Source organism: Pelobates fuscus, chromosome 5 (assembly GCF_036172605.1).
Source record: "Pelobates fuscus isolate aPelFus1 chromosome 5, aPelFus1.pri, whole genome shotgun sequence".
Taxonomy (NCBI): Eukaryota; Metazoa; Chordata; class Amphibia; order Anura; family Pelobatidae; genus Pelobates; species Pelobates fuscus.
The window spans coordinates 71,382,363-71,396,472 of NC_086321.1; the positions used below are offsets into that span (position 1 = coordinate 71,382,363).

The following is a 14,110-nucleotide window of genomic DNA, read 5'->3' on the forward strand; positions in this document are numbered from 1 at the left end:
TGTGACTTTTCTATTGTTTTTATTAAAACCAAAATATATTCTAGGCTCTTGGATTGCAATCAAACCTATGTCTAGGGCCTGTCGGATAGCACTAGGTCTATCCTGGGCTTAACCTTCAAATAAACCTATAACAGAAAATGCTCAGGAAAGTTAAAATATATATATAACTATCCTTCCCAGTGAATATGTACTAATTCATTGTAAACATAACATAGCAACATAATAAGTCATCTATTTACTTGATAGATCAAAAATAAAATGACACTTTGTTACTGTCACATGATCATCCTCACCTTGTGGTGTCTCTGGGGATAACTACTTTCCGGGCATTGGTGGAGATGCTGGTCGGCAGCCTTGTGCCGATGTGTCTGATTCCTGCAGCATATTAAAAGACGCCGGCCACTGCAGACCCATACCAATTTACAGTTGCAAGAAAAAGTATGTAAACCCTTTGGAATGATATGGATTTCTACACAAATGGGTCATAAAATGTGATCTGATCATCATCTAAGGCACAACAATAGACAATCACAGTCTGTTTAAACTAATAACACACAAAGAATGAAATGTTGCCATGTTTTTATTGAACACACCATGTAAACATTCACAGTGCAGGTGGAAAAAGTATGTGAACCCTTGGATTTAATAACTGGTTGAACCTCCTTTGGCAGCAATAACTTCAACCAAACGTTTCCTGTAGTTGCAGATCAGACGTGCACAACAGTCAGGAGTAATTCTTGACCATTCCGCTTTACAGAACTGTTTCAGTTCAGCAATATTCTTGGGATGTCTGGTGTGAATCGCTTTCTTGAGGTCATGCCACAGCATCTCAATCGGGTTGAGGTCAGGACTCTGACTGGGCCACTTCAGAAGGCATATTTTCTTCTGTTTAAGCCATTCTGTTGTTGATTTGCTTCTATGCTTTGGGTCATTGTCCTGTTGCAACACCCATCTTCTGTTGAGCTTCAGCTGGTAGACAGATGGCCTTAAGTTCTCCTGCAAAATGTCTTGATAAACTTAGGAATTCATTTTTCCTTCGATGACAGCAATCCGTCCAGGCCCTGACGCAGCAAAGCAGCCCCAAACCATGATGCCCCCACCACCATACTTCACAGTTGGGATGAGGTTTTGATGTTGGTGTGCTGTGCCTCTTTTTCGCCACACATAGTGTTGTGTGTTTCTTCCAAACAACACAACTTTGGTTTCATCTGTCCACAGAATATTTTGCCAGTACTGCTGTGGAACATCCAGGTGCTCTTGTGCAAACTGTAAACGTGCAGCAATGTTTTGTTTGGACAGCAGTGGCTTCCTTTGTGGTATCCTCCCATGAAATCCATTCTTGTTTAGTGTTTTACGTATTGTAGATTCGCTAACAGGGATGTTAGCATTTGCCAGTGACTTTTGTACGTCTTTAGCTGACACTCTAGGATTCTTCTTCACCTCATTGAGCAGTCTGTGCTCTTGCAGTCATCTTTACAGGACGGACACTCCTAGGGAGAGTAGCAGCAGTGCTGAACTTTCTCCATTTATAGACAATTTGTCTTACCGTGGACTGATGAACAGCAAGGCTTTTGGAGATACTTTTATAACCCTTTCCAGCTTTATGCAAGTCAACAATTCTTAATCGTAGGTCTTCTGAGAGCTCTTTTGTGCGTGGCATCATTCACATCAGGCAATGCTTCTTGTGAAAAGCAAACTCAGAACTGGTGTGTATTTTTTATAGGGCAGGGCAGCTGTAACCAACACCTCCAATCTCATCTCATTGATTGGACTCCAGTTGGCTGACATCTCACTCCAATTAGCTCTTGGAGATGTCATTAGTCTAGGGGTTCACCTACTTTTTCCACCTGCACTGTGAATGTTTACATGGTGTGTTCAATAAAAACATGGCAACATATCATTCTTTGTGTGTTATTAGTTTAAGCAGACTTTGATTGTCTATTGTTGTGACATAGATGATGATCAGATCACATTTTATGACCAATTTGTGCAGAATTCCATATCATTCCAAAGGGTTCACATATTTTTTCTTGCAACTGTATAACCCCATGTCTACCCATGGTATTGACGACGTTAACGTGCGTATGACGTCTGACTTAACGCAAAGGACGCGCCCGCACGTTCTGGGGTCAGAGGCCGGGTACTACTAATCGGATTTAAAGGAGACTTATTTAAACTCCTTTCTTGCCTTTCCTCATTGCCCTGTCGTGATTTCCCTTAGTGGTTGTCCGAGAGTGTGTTTCTGAGCGTTTATTACTGGTGATTGACATTGGCTTCGTTTTGACTTCCCTGTATTCTGGTATCCCTGACTTTTGGCTTTCCCTCATCATTGTGTCTCCTTCTGTGTCCCCAACCTCGGCAAGTATTCTGACTATTCTCTGGTACATTAAGTCCGGCCATTCTAAGGCCCGGTAAGACGTTGCCTTTAGTCCTAGGTGTGATACAGTTCTGCATGCTGGATCAACTAGTAATCCTGACAGTTATCTGCTCTTCTTCTCCTCACCTTCCCCATGGGCACTGCCATCAATTTGAATCCATTTGATTGGCATACTGCTTATCCAATAAAACAGAGCAAACTAAAGACTCCCACTAGATAACATCATGTACTCATGAACAATTGGATGGCAAAAACTTGTAAGGCAACAGGCGTATAAAACTATGTTTCGGTGGTATACCACACCTGCTAAATTGCACTCTATGAGACAAACACCCACTGACACTTGTTGGAGGGGTTGTGGAATAAAGGGTACTTATGTCCACATGTGGTGGGAATGCCCCCTAGCACACTCCTATTGGTTAACAATACGCCACCTAATAGAAAGGATATTCCACAGAGCGCCGGCCCTGAACCCTTGGACGTACTTACTGAACCGATCGGTTGATGGGTGGACACGGCGGGAACAAAAACTGATCCATAAGATCACTCTAGCAGCAAGGAAAGCAATGGCACAGGCCTGGCTACAAACGACACTACCACCCATACAGAGGGTTATATCCAACCTAAAAGAAATACACCTCATGGACAACTTAACCGCTCGATTGAAGGGAACATTACCTAGTTTCGACAAATTATGGGACCCATGGCACAGTAGTGACGTGGTCTGACCCACCCACCCTGACCCAATTGCGTAAAGGGGGGGGAACGACCCAGGACAGAACACAAGTAGCACCCCAGTTAAGTACCGGACATACCACCGCGGACATAGACAACGTATATGGATGCGTTGCACCGCTGCAGGACCCCTTCCCCCCCCCCACCCCCTCCCCCTCTCTCCCCCCCCTTTTTCCCTGCACTCTTCCTCTACTCAATCTTCTCTTCTGCCCCTTACTCGTATACTTAACTTCCTACTCTTCTTAATTCTTTCTCTATATACTCATGGTGACAACATAAATTTAAATATGCTAAGCAAAAGTAGGTTATAAGCCTACCTGTACACTATATTAAGCCCACGTTCGAGGTCGGCAAATGTGACACATTTATTGATTTTCATTGTTTATTATACATATTAATGATAAAGCGCTTACAAGTTATGTATGATATTATTCAGTTATTGTTTATTTAAAAAAAAAAACCTTGACACGGAGACAAGAGGACTTACAGCTACACAGCTTAAGGTTTATATTATGGAAAAGCACATGCTGGTCAGAACCGTGATTACTTGGGCTTCTGCGAAAGCCATGATCCAACTGTGTGTATCCATGTTGGCAAAAGCCATATTGCAACTGTGTTTTATCTATGTCGGTGAAAGCTGTAATGCAACTGTGTTCACCTAAGCTCTGTCAAGTGAAAAATAAAGAAATAAAAAAAAAAAAAAAAAAAAAACTTGTAAGGCGAGCACAAGATGCAAGTGTGCATGCATTTGTGTCTTGTTTTCTTAAGTCTGATTGCTGTGAACTGAACAAAGTAATTTACAATAGTATCAGTTCCTGCAATAAAGAAATATAAAAAAAAGATCAGGGTACAAATGGGTATTACATATCCATATTAAAAGTTATTTTATTTAAAATAGTAATGAAAAGTGATAGTTTACAGTTGATTATTAAATATGTATTTAATTTGTATTCATATGAATGTTGGATTGAATGAAAATGCTTCTAGCAGGTACTGGATAAATGTCTACAAAGAACAGATTAATATATGAGAGAGACAATGATGCAATTCTTCATATCTGTGTAGGCTAGATATGGTCACATTCCTAATATCTGCAAAGAGTTAAATACCTTGTTCCAAAGCTGTACTTTAACCCTTGTAGTATTGGGTTGAACGTGTCCAACATAAACCAGAATAAATTGGCCAGACTATTCTCTGGCGTTGCTAGACCTGAAGGTTGATGATGTATGCCTCGATTTAATAAGCTTTCCATATAATTCAATACTGTTACAAAAACTTTCCAAATTAGTTATCTATAAAAAATCCCGTAGACATTAATGGTGTCTTCTGTAGATAAATTATTTGTAAAGTATTTTTAACAGTATTGAAACCTTCCTCTTCCTCTCTCCTAAAGGGTTACACTCCACTCTCACCTCCAGTTCTGCTACTTTCCCATCATGTCTATTTGCTGTCTCCCTCAATACCCATCCTATTGTGTTTTTATACCCCCACCTCCTCTAGACTGTAAGCTCGTTTGAGCGCGGTCCTCAACTACCTATTGTTCATGTTACATTTTGTTATTGTCTCATTTGGTAAATTCCCCTTTTATTGTAAAGCGCTGCGGAATAAACCGGTGCTAAATAAATACCAATGATAATAAAAATCATTTAGAAAACTTCTTAATAATATATAATATATAACATGCAACAGTCACCATCTGGGGTATTTGAAAAATAGTTACTAAAATTAGAATTCAATATAAATTCACACTTAACTCCAGAGTAGGTAAACTGAAACATAGCTGACTTGGAGAATTTTTCCACTTTGTCTTTGTCTTTGTTTGACCTTGAACTTACAATTCACTTTGCTGAAAATCCCGTGTGTTGGGAAAGATCAGAAAAGTCTAAATATTTGGGGAGTTCTGAAAATGTGATTCTGTGATGGACTATATGTGGCTTATTTACTAAACATCAAAAAAGTAATACTTAGTTTATACTTTCCATTGCCAAGTTGTGATTTTAGCTATTAATTTCTAAATCATCTACTGGTGCCAATATATTTCAGTTATTTTTTTTTAAACTCCCTTTCATTGTTTAGATAATAAACCCCTTTTGTGTTTTCAGTTAAGTTTTCTAGAGACAAAGTGAAATATAGACATATTGTATGACTATAAATATATATCATGAATTAATGTCTGTTTGGCAAATCTTCAGGAAGCGCTCCGGGAGGATCAACTTATCAATCGCTTAATGAGACAATCTCAGCAAGAGCGCAGGATTGCCGTGCAATTAATGCACATTCGCCATGAAAAAGATGTTTTAAAGCAGAACAGGATTTTCCGGGAGAAGCAATATGAGGAGAAACGTGAGAAAGAATTTCAAGAAGCTCTCGACAGAGAAGCGGTACAGTACATTATAGTTATTTGATTAATATTATCACTATTATTATGAGGTATACCCGCTTAACTGAAAACTGTGGAGAATTAACAAAAGAATTGCAAATTACATGCCAAAATAACTTGAAATTTGAATTTTTTTTAATTGTTTGTGTATTTTGTTCCTAAATAAGTATATGTTTCTTAAAGCTTATAATTATTAAGATGAATAAATTTATATTAAAGGGACACTCCAAAGCCTAAAATAAAAATCACTGTTTAGTAGACATATCCCCAACAAAAAACTTGCATGTATTAATTATACATTTTCCTTTGGGGTTATATCTAAAAACAGCTTTCAATAGCTACAGATCTCTTGCCTGCTGCCCCTTCTTCCCCAACCCAGACTTTTTGTGGTTGTCCAATCACACACTTCCCAGTGCAGCTTAATGAGACACCTTTGCATACAGGTGCTCTGAGCAATTGCTGCCTCTTGAGTTTAACTCAATTGGAAGTAGCAGGACTTGCGGCTGCTTGAATGCCAATGGGTGTAACAAGGTTCATTTGTAAAAAAAAAAAAAAAAAAAAAAAAAGAGGGTCAGTTTCTAGAGATGTCCCGAATAGTTCGCTGGCGAATAGTTCCTGGCGAACATAGCTTGTTCGCGTTCACCACGGATGGCGTACATATGCGATGTTTGGTCCGCCCCCTATTCGTCATCATTGAGTAAACTTTGACCCTGCACCTCATAGTCAGCAGACACATTCTAGCCAATCAGCAGCAGACCCTTCCTCCCAGACCCTCCCACCTCCTGGACAGCATCCATTTTAGATTCATTCGGAAGCTGCTTTTTTTTTTTTTTTTTTTTTACAGAAGTGTGTTATATTTGAGCATGCTAGGCTGAACATGCGTATATCATGGCTAGTTGCACTGAGGGTATGAGTATATAGCAGTACATTGTTGTGAAAGATGGCTGTCATGTTTAGGGTGTAGCTTGCACGTTATCAACTGTGTATTTATATCAGCAGCTCCACCACTAGTTATAAATCAAGTGTGAGTCGCCCCATGAGATGAGACTAGTGAATAACATAATACATGAACGGTTAAGGTAAAGGCATGTAAGGAACTACGACAATAAACTCTTTAGGAGGTGAAATAATGACATGTTTAAACACTTGCTACTTTACGATTAGTTAATGTGCAGAGAGCAGTTCATGTGGCATCAAAGGCATGGTGTGGAGGATCGGCTATAGTGGGACATGCTTGGCAGGCTGCTGTTTACTGCTTGTGCTCATCCAATCCCTTCTGGGCACCAGGTGCAGACCCTGGGAGTCCCTGATACCTGGAACAACAAAGGCAAGTCTCTGGCTGAGTGCCGGGTTCGCTGTTTGAGGTGGTGGAAGCTTGTTTTGTTGGGTGGTCGGATCTGTCCCGGTGGTGCTTCACGTCCGGTGCGGGATTGTGGTGGCTTAAGGTGGAGGCGAGTGCTTGACGTGGGGCAGGCTCTGCATTTCTGTTTGTGCCTCCAGTCCCGTCTTCGACGCCTTTTGCGTTGGTGAATTTTAATGGGGACTGCTTCGCTTAGCTGTGGTGGAGCTTGTTGGGGCTTCCTGCTTGTTATTTGCTTCAAAAATTGATTAAATAGTCTGTCCAGCTTAGACTCAATATCCTGCCATTCTTTGCTGGCACCAGGAGGACACGCGGCTGCCGCCATATTGGGAGAGTCGCAGATGAGTATGTCAGCCTGGGCAGATAAAGGTAAGGTTAGCGCTAATAACATAGTGAACAGGCAGCAACCTTATAGAGGGTAACCCTCTAACCCTCTATATGTGAAATATGCAGTAAAAAGAAAGAATGGTTGCGCCAAAGAAGAAAATAAGTAAATTATAAAAAATAAAAATAGTAAAAAATCGTAAAAAATTAGAAAGAATGATTATGAATAAAAAATGGGTAAGTTCCAATGATAAAATGAATATAGTCATTAATTCCGCTGTGGGGGTATCTTCTCTTGTTGTAGTGGTTCACACCGTCTCGTGATATGGAAAACACAAAAAGAGAGGACCAATCGTGCAGCGTGTATAAAATGAATGTAACGGTGGGAATAATATATATGTCACACTCACATTTAGATGAGCTATAGCCAGCTCAGGATTTGTAAGCATGTAGCGGAATAATCCCCGCTTACAGGATGTATTGGTGCTTGTCCTCCAGGGGGTTTGTCCAACTCTCAGGAGAAGAAGCAGATAAAAACAGCAGATAGTGCTCTCTGATGATATTTTAAGGTGGTAAATAAAATGAGATAAAATATACTCACAAGTAAAGTGCAGGTCACACTGCACTTTGGAAATAGCGTAGGTGGTATAATCCCCACCTCAGGATATGTAGTATAAAATGCTAGGAAAAAATAAATATAGTAATAGTAATATTGTGCAAAAAATGATAGTGGTATAAATATATAACCAAAAATCTTTTATTTTATAAATAACACAATATAAATAACCATTTAACGCGTTTCACCGCTGGGGCTTTATCAAAAATGGAATAACATATAACCTGGCCCATAAAGAATATATATAGGTACACTAGTACTTTAAAAAAATGGCGCCAAAATGACATAATTACTTGGTAGCCAATCAGAATCAAACATTGTTCATGTAAAAAAATCAAATATAAAATTATAATTAAAACATTAAACAAAAGTATGTTTCTTTAATGGGCTATACATCCCAATCATTTACGATAGATTAAACTTTAAAACAAGGTTTTGAAAAAACATAAAAGACCTTAAAAGACCAATAATATTGTCATAAAAAATTGAACTTTGTCATTTTTTATTCAATTTTTTATGACAATGTTTTATGACAATATTATTGGTCTTTTAAGGTCTTCTTTTATGTTTCTTGCTGTCAATTTGGGGCTATCCTATTCATAGTTGTTACCTACGGCATTATAGTCTAGGATACCCCCAACCTGACCGCAGTTTTACAACTATGTGCAATATAAAGGGATATATACGCTAATATGTGCTTATTATATGCATTTTAGTTGTAGTTTGAACATGAAAGCCTATAATATATTTGACTTCCATTATTGTCTCCATATGTAGCTTTTTTACACTTTTAATTATATACTATATGTCTCTTTCTATTATCGTTAATTATCCCTACTAATATGTGGTTCTTAAAATGTTTTAAAATGTTTTAAAATATTTTAAATTATCTTGACAATTTTATGTACCTTATGATTAGTTTTTTTATATACAAATGCTCACTACTTATTTATATTATCATATTTAGTTTCTCCTATATGTATATTTATTATGTGACTTATCTGATACTGTATGATGCATTTACCCATAGACAAATTAATTCACTTATCCTGTCTCCTTTTTATAAAAATTATGTGTTTTAAAACTATTTACATATATGTATATATATTATGTGTTAAATCTGTCATTGTATGTTGTAATCAATTTACTTATCCTGTTCTCTTTTAACCTATTATACTAATCTACAGACGAAAGGGCGTTCTAAACTACATTTACCATACGCCCTTTAGTCGATCTGCCGATCACGTGACCCGTGCACCATCCTCCTATTGGCCGCGGGTCACGTGCTGCACTCTCATCTCGTTTTCCATGTAGTACATGCCGCCCACAAATAGGACGGCTGCACTACCTCATCTCCCATCGGCCATCCCTTCTGTCCCCTCCTCACTCATTAGACGCCGATCACGTGACTCCCGCACTACATTTCCCAAGGTGCTATGCGAGTCACGTGACGCGTCATTTTTACTAACTAATTTAAATTAAGGTTAAAAACCTTGTTTTAAAGTTTAATCTATCCTAAATGATTGGGATGTATAGCCCATTAAAGAAACATACTTTTGTTTAATGTTTTAATTATAATTTTATATTTGATTTTTTACATGAACAATGTTTGATTCTGATTGGCTACCAAGTAATGATGTCATTTTGGTGCCATTTTTTAAAGTACTAGTGTACCTATATATATTCTTTATGTGCCAGGTTATATGTAATTCCATTTTTGATTAAGCCTCAGCGGTGAAACGCGTTAAATGGTTATTTATATTGTGTTATTTATAAAATAAAAGACTTTTGGTTATATATTTATACCACTATCATTTTTTGCACAATATTACTATTACTATATTTATTTTTTCCTGGCATTTTATACTACATATCCTGAGGTGGGGATTATACTACCAACGCTATTTCCAAAGTGCAGTGTGACCTGCACTTTACTTGTGAGTATATTTTATCTCATTTTATTTACCACCTTAAAATATCATCAGAGAGCACTATCTGCTGTTTGTATCTGCTTCTTCTCCTGAGAGTTGGACAAACCCCCTGGAGGACAAGCACCAATACATCCTGTAAGCGGGGATTATTCATGCTTACAAATCCTGAGCTGGCTATAGCTCATCTAAATGTGAGTGTGACATATATATTATTCCCACCGTTACATTAATTTTATACACGCCTCACGATTGGTCCTCCCTTTTTGTGTTTTCCATATCACGAGACGGTGTGAACCACTACAACAAGAGAAGATACCCCCACAGCGGAATTAGTGACTATATTCATTTTATCATTGGAACTTACCCATTTTTTATTCATAATCATTCTTTCTAATTTTTTACGATTTTTTTACTATTTTTATTTTTTATAATTTACTTATTTTCTTCTTTGGCGCAACCTTTCTTTCTTTTTACTGCATATGTCAGCCTTGGCGGCTGTGCTCTGTGCGTCCATTAGCTCCAGACAGCTCCTGCCGGAGCTCCTGCCGGGAAATAGCTGCTCCTGGGCATCCCAGGATCGGGAGATCGTCCGCCTCTCCCGCCCAGTGAGCACCAGGCCACACTTGCCACGCGGAGGTAAGTAAGAATCTGTCGAGTTGCTGACCGCTATTAAGCATGTCGGGTCGGTCAGGTAGGAGCAACATTGCTGGGTCATCCCCTTCTGGGGTGAAATTCGCTTGTTGATAGCTGGTTAAAGTGAGATATTGGGGGCGGGGCCTGACCAGCATGGCGGAGAGACGTGTTCTCCACGAGCTCCCGCACAAACTCGACGACACGACAAAAATCTGGCCCCTACAGGCGACTCAAGCGACATCCCCAGGCACCCTCCTGCCACCCACAACGGGGGGCACAAGATGGGTCGCCTGGCAATCCGATTGGGATCCACTGGTACCGCGACAAACACTGCGGCCTAGTGCGTGACAGGCGGGGGAGGCGGCCGCTCCCTCAGCCTGGAGGCATATGGAGGCTGCTCACGGCACAAGGAAGCCCTGTACCCCCCCCCCCGGACCGGCGGGGGGTAATCCCGGTCCATCCAGGCATCCGGAGAAGCAATCTTCCACCAGTTTAGGTAGGTCTCTGCCGTCCTGTCTTGGCGCCAGAGTCAAGCGCAGAGACCCTGACAGACCCACCACGAGACATCCTCTCACGCATAAATGACCACTTTGAGGCTTTCTGGAGGAAGCTGGAGGGTAAGCTGCACTTGCGAGCCCCGCCACAGTCTCCTACCCTCACAAGACGGCCACCGCTTCCAAGCTCCCAGCAGGCGAACCGGCGAATGCACAGCCGCCCCACACGCAAATTCATCCGGGCACAGCACCAATACAGATCTACTCACCAACCTTACCGCAGCTCCGCCACACGCCAGCCCGGCTCACGCCGACTCCATGCTCCCAATACTCCCTGGCGGAGAAGGCACACGCCACAGCGCCAACTACGTTCACAAAGGCGACACAGGAGACAAGGCCCGGGAAGAGAACCCAGCTACCCGACAACAGCCAAACGGCAAAGATGTTCAGGACTCTGGGCCTGGAAGTACAAGGGCAACATAAATGTTGCGGGACTCCTGCGGCAAACTGTGACTTGGCCCCAACGGGGCATTGGCTGAACACACAGCTGTGCTGAGGACTTTACCAACCATTGGCGGATCCAGGGGGGGGGCAACGGGGCAATTGCCCCCCCCGAGAAAATATTGCTGCCTGAGGCTCTCCCCTGCCAGCCCTGCTGACTGCCTGCACGGACCGGAGATCAGTGATCTCCCTCCCCGGCCCACGCAGGCAGATTGCTGGGCGGCCGGCAGGGGAGGGAGTGAGAGAGAACCCGGGGGAGCTCTTACCTGCAGCTCCGCCGGGTTCTCCTCTCGCGAGCACGGAGCGTTACCATGGCAACGCTCCGTTCTCGCGAGAGTGAACTCTAGCCTGAGCTGCAGGTTAGAGTTCACTCCCCCACTAGAACCACCAGGGAATGGAAGAGAAAGCAATGTCTCCCCCTCCCTCAGCAAAGGTAAGAAGGGAGGAGGGACATTAGCTTTATTTATTTAATTATTATTTAATAATGAAAACAAAAAAATATATATTTTATCTGCCCCCCTATCCCCTCACACACTGCACCACACAGCCCCCCTTACATACACAGCCCCCCCTTACATACACAGCCCCCCCTTACCTACACAACCCCCCCTCTTACCTACACAGCCCCCCCTTACCTACACAGCCCCCCTTACCTACACAGCCCCCCTTACCTACACAGCCCCCCCTTACCTACACAGCCCCCCCTTACCTACACAGCCCCCCCTTACATACACAGCCCCCCTTACCTACACAGCCCCCCCTTACCTACACAGCCCCCCCTTACCTACACAGCCCCCCTTACCTACACAGCCCCCCTTACCTACACAGCCCCCCCTTACCTACACAGCCCCCCCTTACCTACACAGCCCCCCCCCTTACCTACACAGCCCCCCCTTACCTACACAGCCCCCCTCTTACATACACAGCCCCCCTCTTACATACACAGCCCCCCTCTTACATACACAGCCCCCCCTTACATAAACAGTCCCCCCTTACATAAACAGTCCCCCCCCTTACCCACACCCCCCCCTTACATACACAGCCCCCTCTTACACACACAGCCCCCCTTACACACACAGCCCCCCTTACACACACAGCCCCCCCCTTACACACACAGCCCCCCCTTACACACACAGCCCCCCTTACACACACAGCCCCCCTTACACACACAGCCCCCCTTACACACACAGCCCCCCCATACACACACAGCCCCCTCTTACACACACAGCCCCCCCTTACATACATAGCCCCCCTTACACACACAGCCCCCCTTACACACACACACAGCCCCCCTTACACATAGCCCCCAATACACTCACTGCCCCCCATACACACACACAGCACCCCTCACACAAAAACACACTGCGCCACTCACGCACAAACACACTGCTCCCAATACACACACTGCACCATTTACACACAAACACACTGCTCCCAATATACATATTGCTACCCCATACATACACTGCACCCCTCACACACATACACACTACAACCCCTATCCCGGCAGACATGGGTAAGTTATCAAACATTTTTTTAAACAGTTTGACTACTTACTCTGGGAGGGCGCCACAGCAACTCCTGGCACCAAAACCACTACAGAGAGCTGTAGTGGTTATTGTGCCTGGATTGTTTCTTAAAATAATCTGCCAGTGCCCCTCCCGAGATTAGCTTCTGGATCCGCCACTGTTACCAACCCTGGCATGCAACTCCCGGGACACCTGTAACAGTCCTGTAACGTATATTGCTAGCGCTAATGTTATTTTTACCATGTACCTCGACTTTTATAAGGGACCATGCCTGCTCCTCTACTAAAAATGTGTGACTAATCTCTAGCCGTTTCATATCTTGTATCTTGCAATGTGCTAGCTGTTATGCGACTCTTACCTACCCCTCCTAATGTTAGCACAGATAGAACAACCTTGTTTTCTAATCATATACCCACAGGCCCCCGCTTTGCGTATCACCATTGTTTTATAATATCTAAAAAGTGTGCAGATATATTACTTGCCATGTTTGTAAATGTTTGTTTGATTATGCGTGTAATTGCTGTTGTGGCAACACATGTGCGTTGCTAAAGCTTGCACAACAAAAATAAAGAATTAAAAAAAATAAAAAAAATAAAGTGAGATATAGAGGGAGCTCACATGAAGTGCGTCTTTCTTCCATGACAGCTAGCCCCCCCCCCCCCCCCCCCCGGAAGCTGCATTCTTAGTGAGAGGAGGGACAGTGTAGCTGCTGCTGATTTAATAGGGAAATCGATAGCTAGGCTAGTGTATTCAGTGTCCACTACAGTCCTGAAGGACTCATCTGATCTCTGCTGTAAGGACAGCACCCCAAAAAGCCCTTTTTTGGGCTAGAACATCAGTCTGCTTTTTTTTTTTCCCTGTGGAATCTAATTGCAGTTGCCTGCCTGCCAGCGTGTGTGTCAGGCTCACAGCGTATACTGTGCCCACTTGCCCAGTGTCACCACTCATATCTGGTGTCACAATAGCTTGCATTTAAAAAAAAACAAAAAAAACAAACTTTTTTGACTGTAATATAATAGCAGTCAGTTTCCTTCACACGTGTGTGTGTTTCAGGGCCTGCCAGGGCACAGTGTCACACCAGTGCAACTCATATCTGGTGTAACAGTAGTGTACATTTAAAAAAAAAAAAAATACAATTTTGACTGTAATAGATTGAATAGCAGTTAGTTGTCTGCAAGCGTGTTTGTCAGGCCTACAGCGTCTACTCTGCCAACTTCGGCCAGTGCACAG

General features: G+C 42.4%; 1 protein-coding gene across 2 annotated transcripts in view; it reads left to right on the forward strand.

Moving 5' to 3' along the window:
- Positions 1-14,110, forward strand: part of SPEF2 (sperm flagellar 2) — a 162,671-nt gene that overhangs the window by 46,156 nt on the left and 102,405 nt on the right. For both annotated transcript variants that reach the window (XM_063453972.1, XM_063453973.1), the window contains exon 8: positions 5,305-5,493. In XM_063453972.1, coding sequence (XP_063310042.1) covers positions 5,305-5,493 — 189 coding nt within the window. The remainder of the gene's footprint in view (positions 1-5,304; positions 5,494-14,110) is intronic.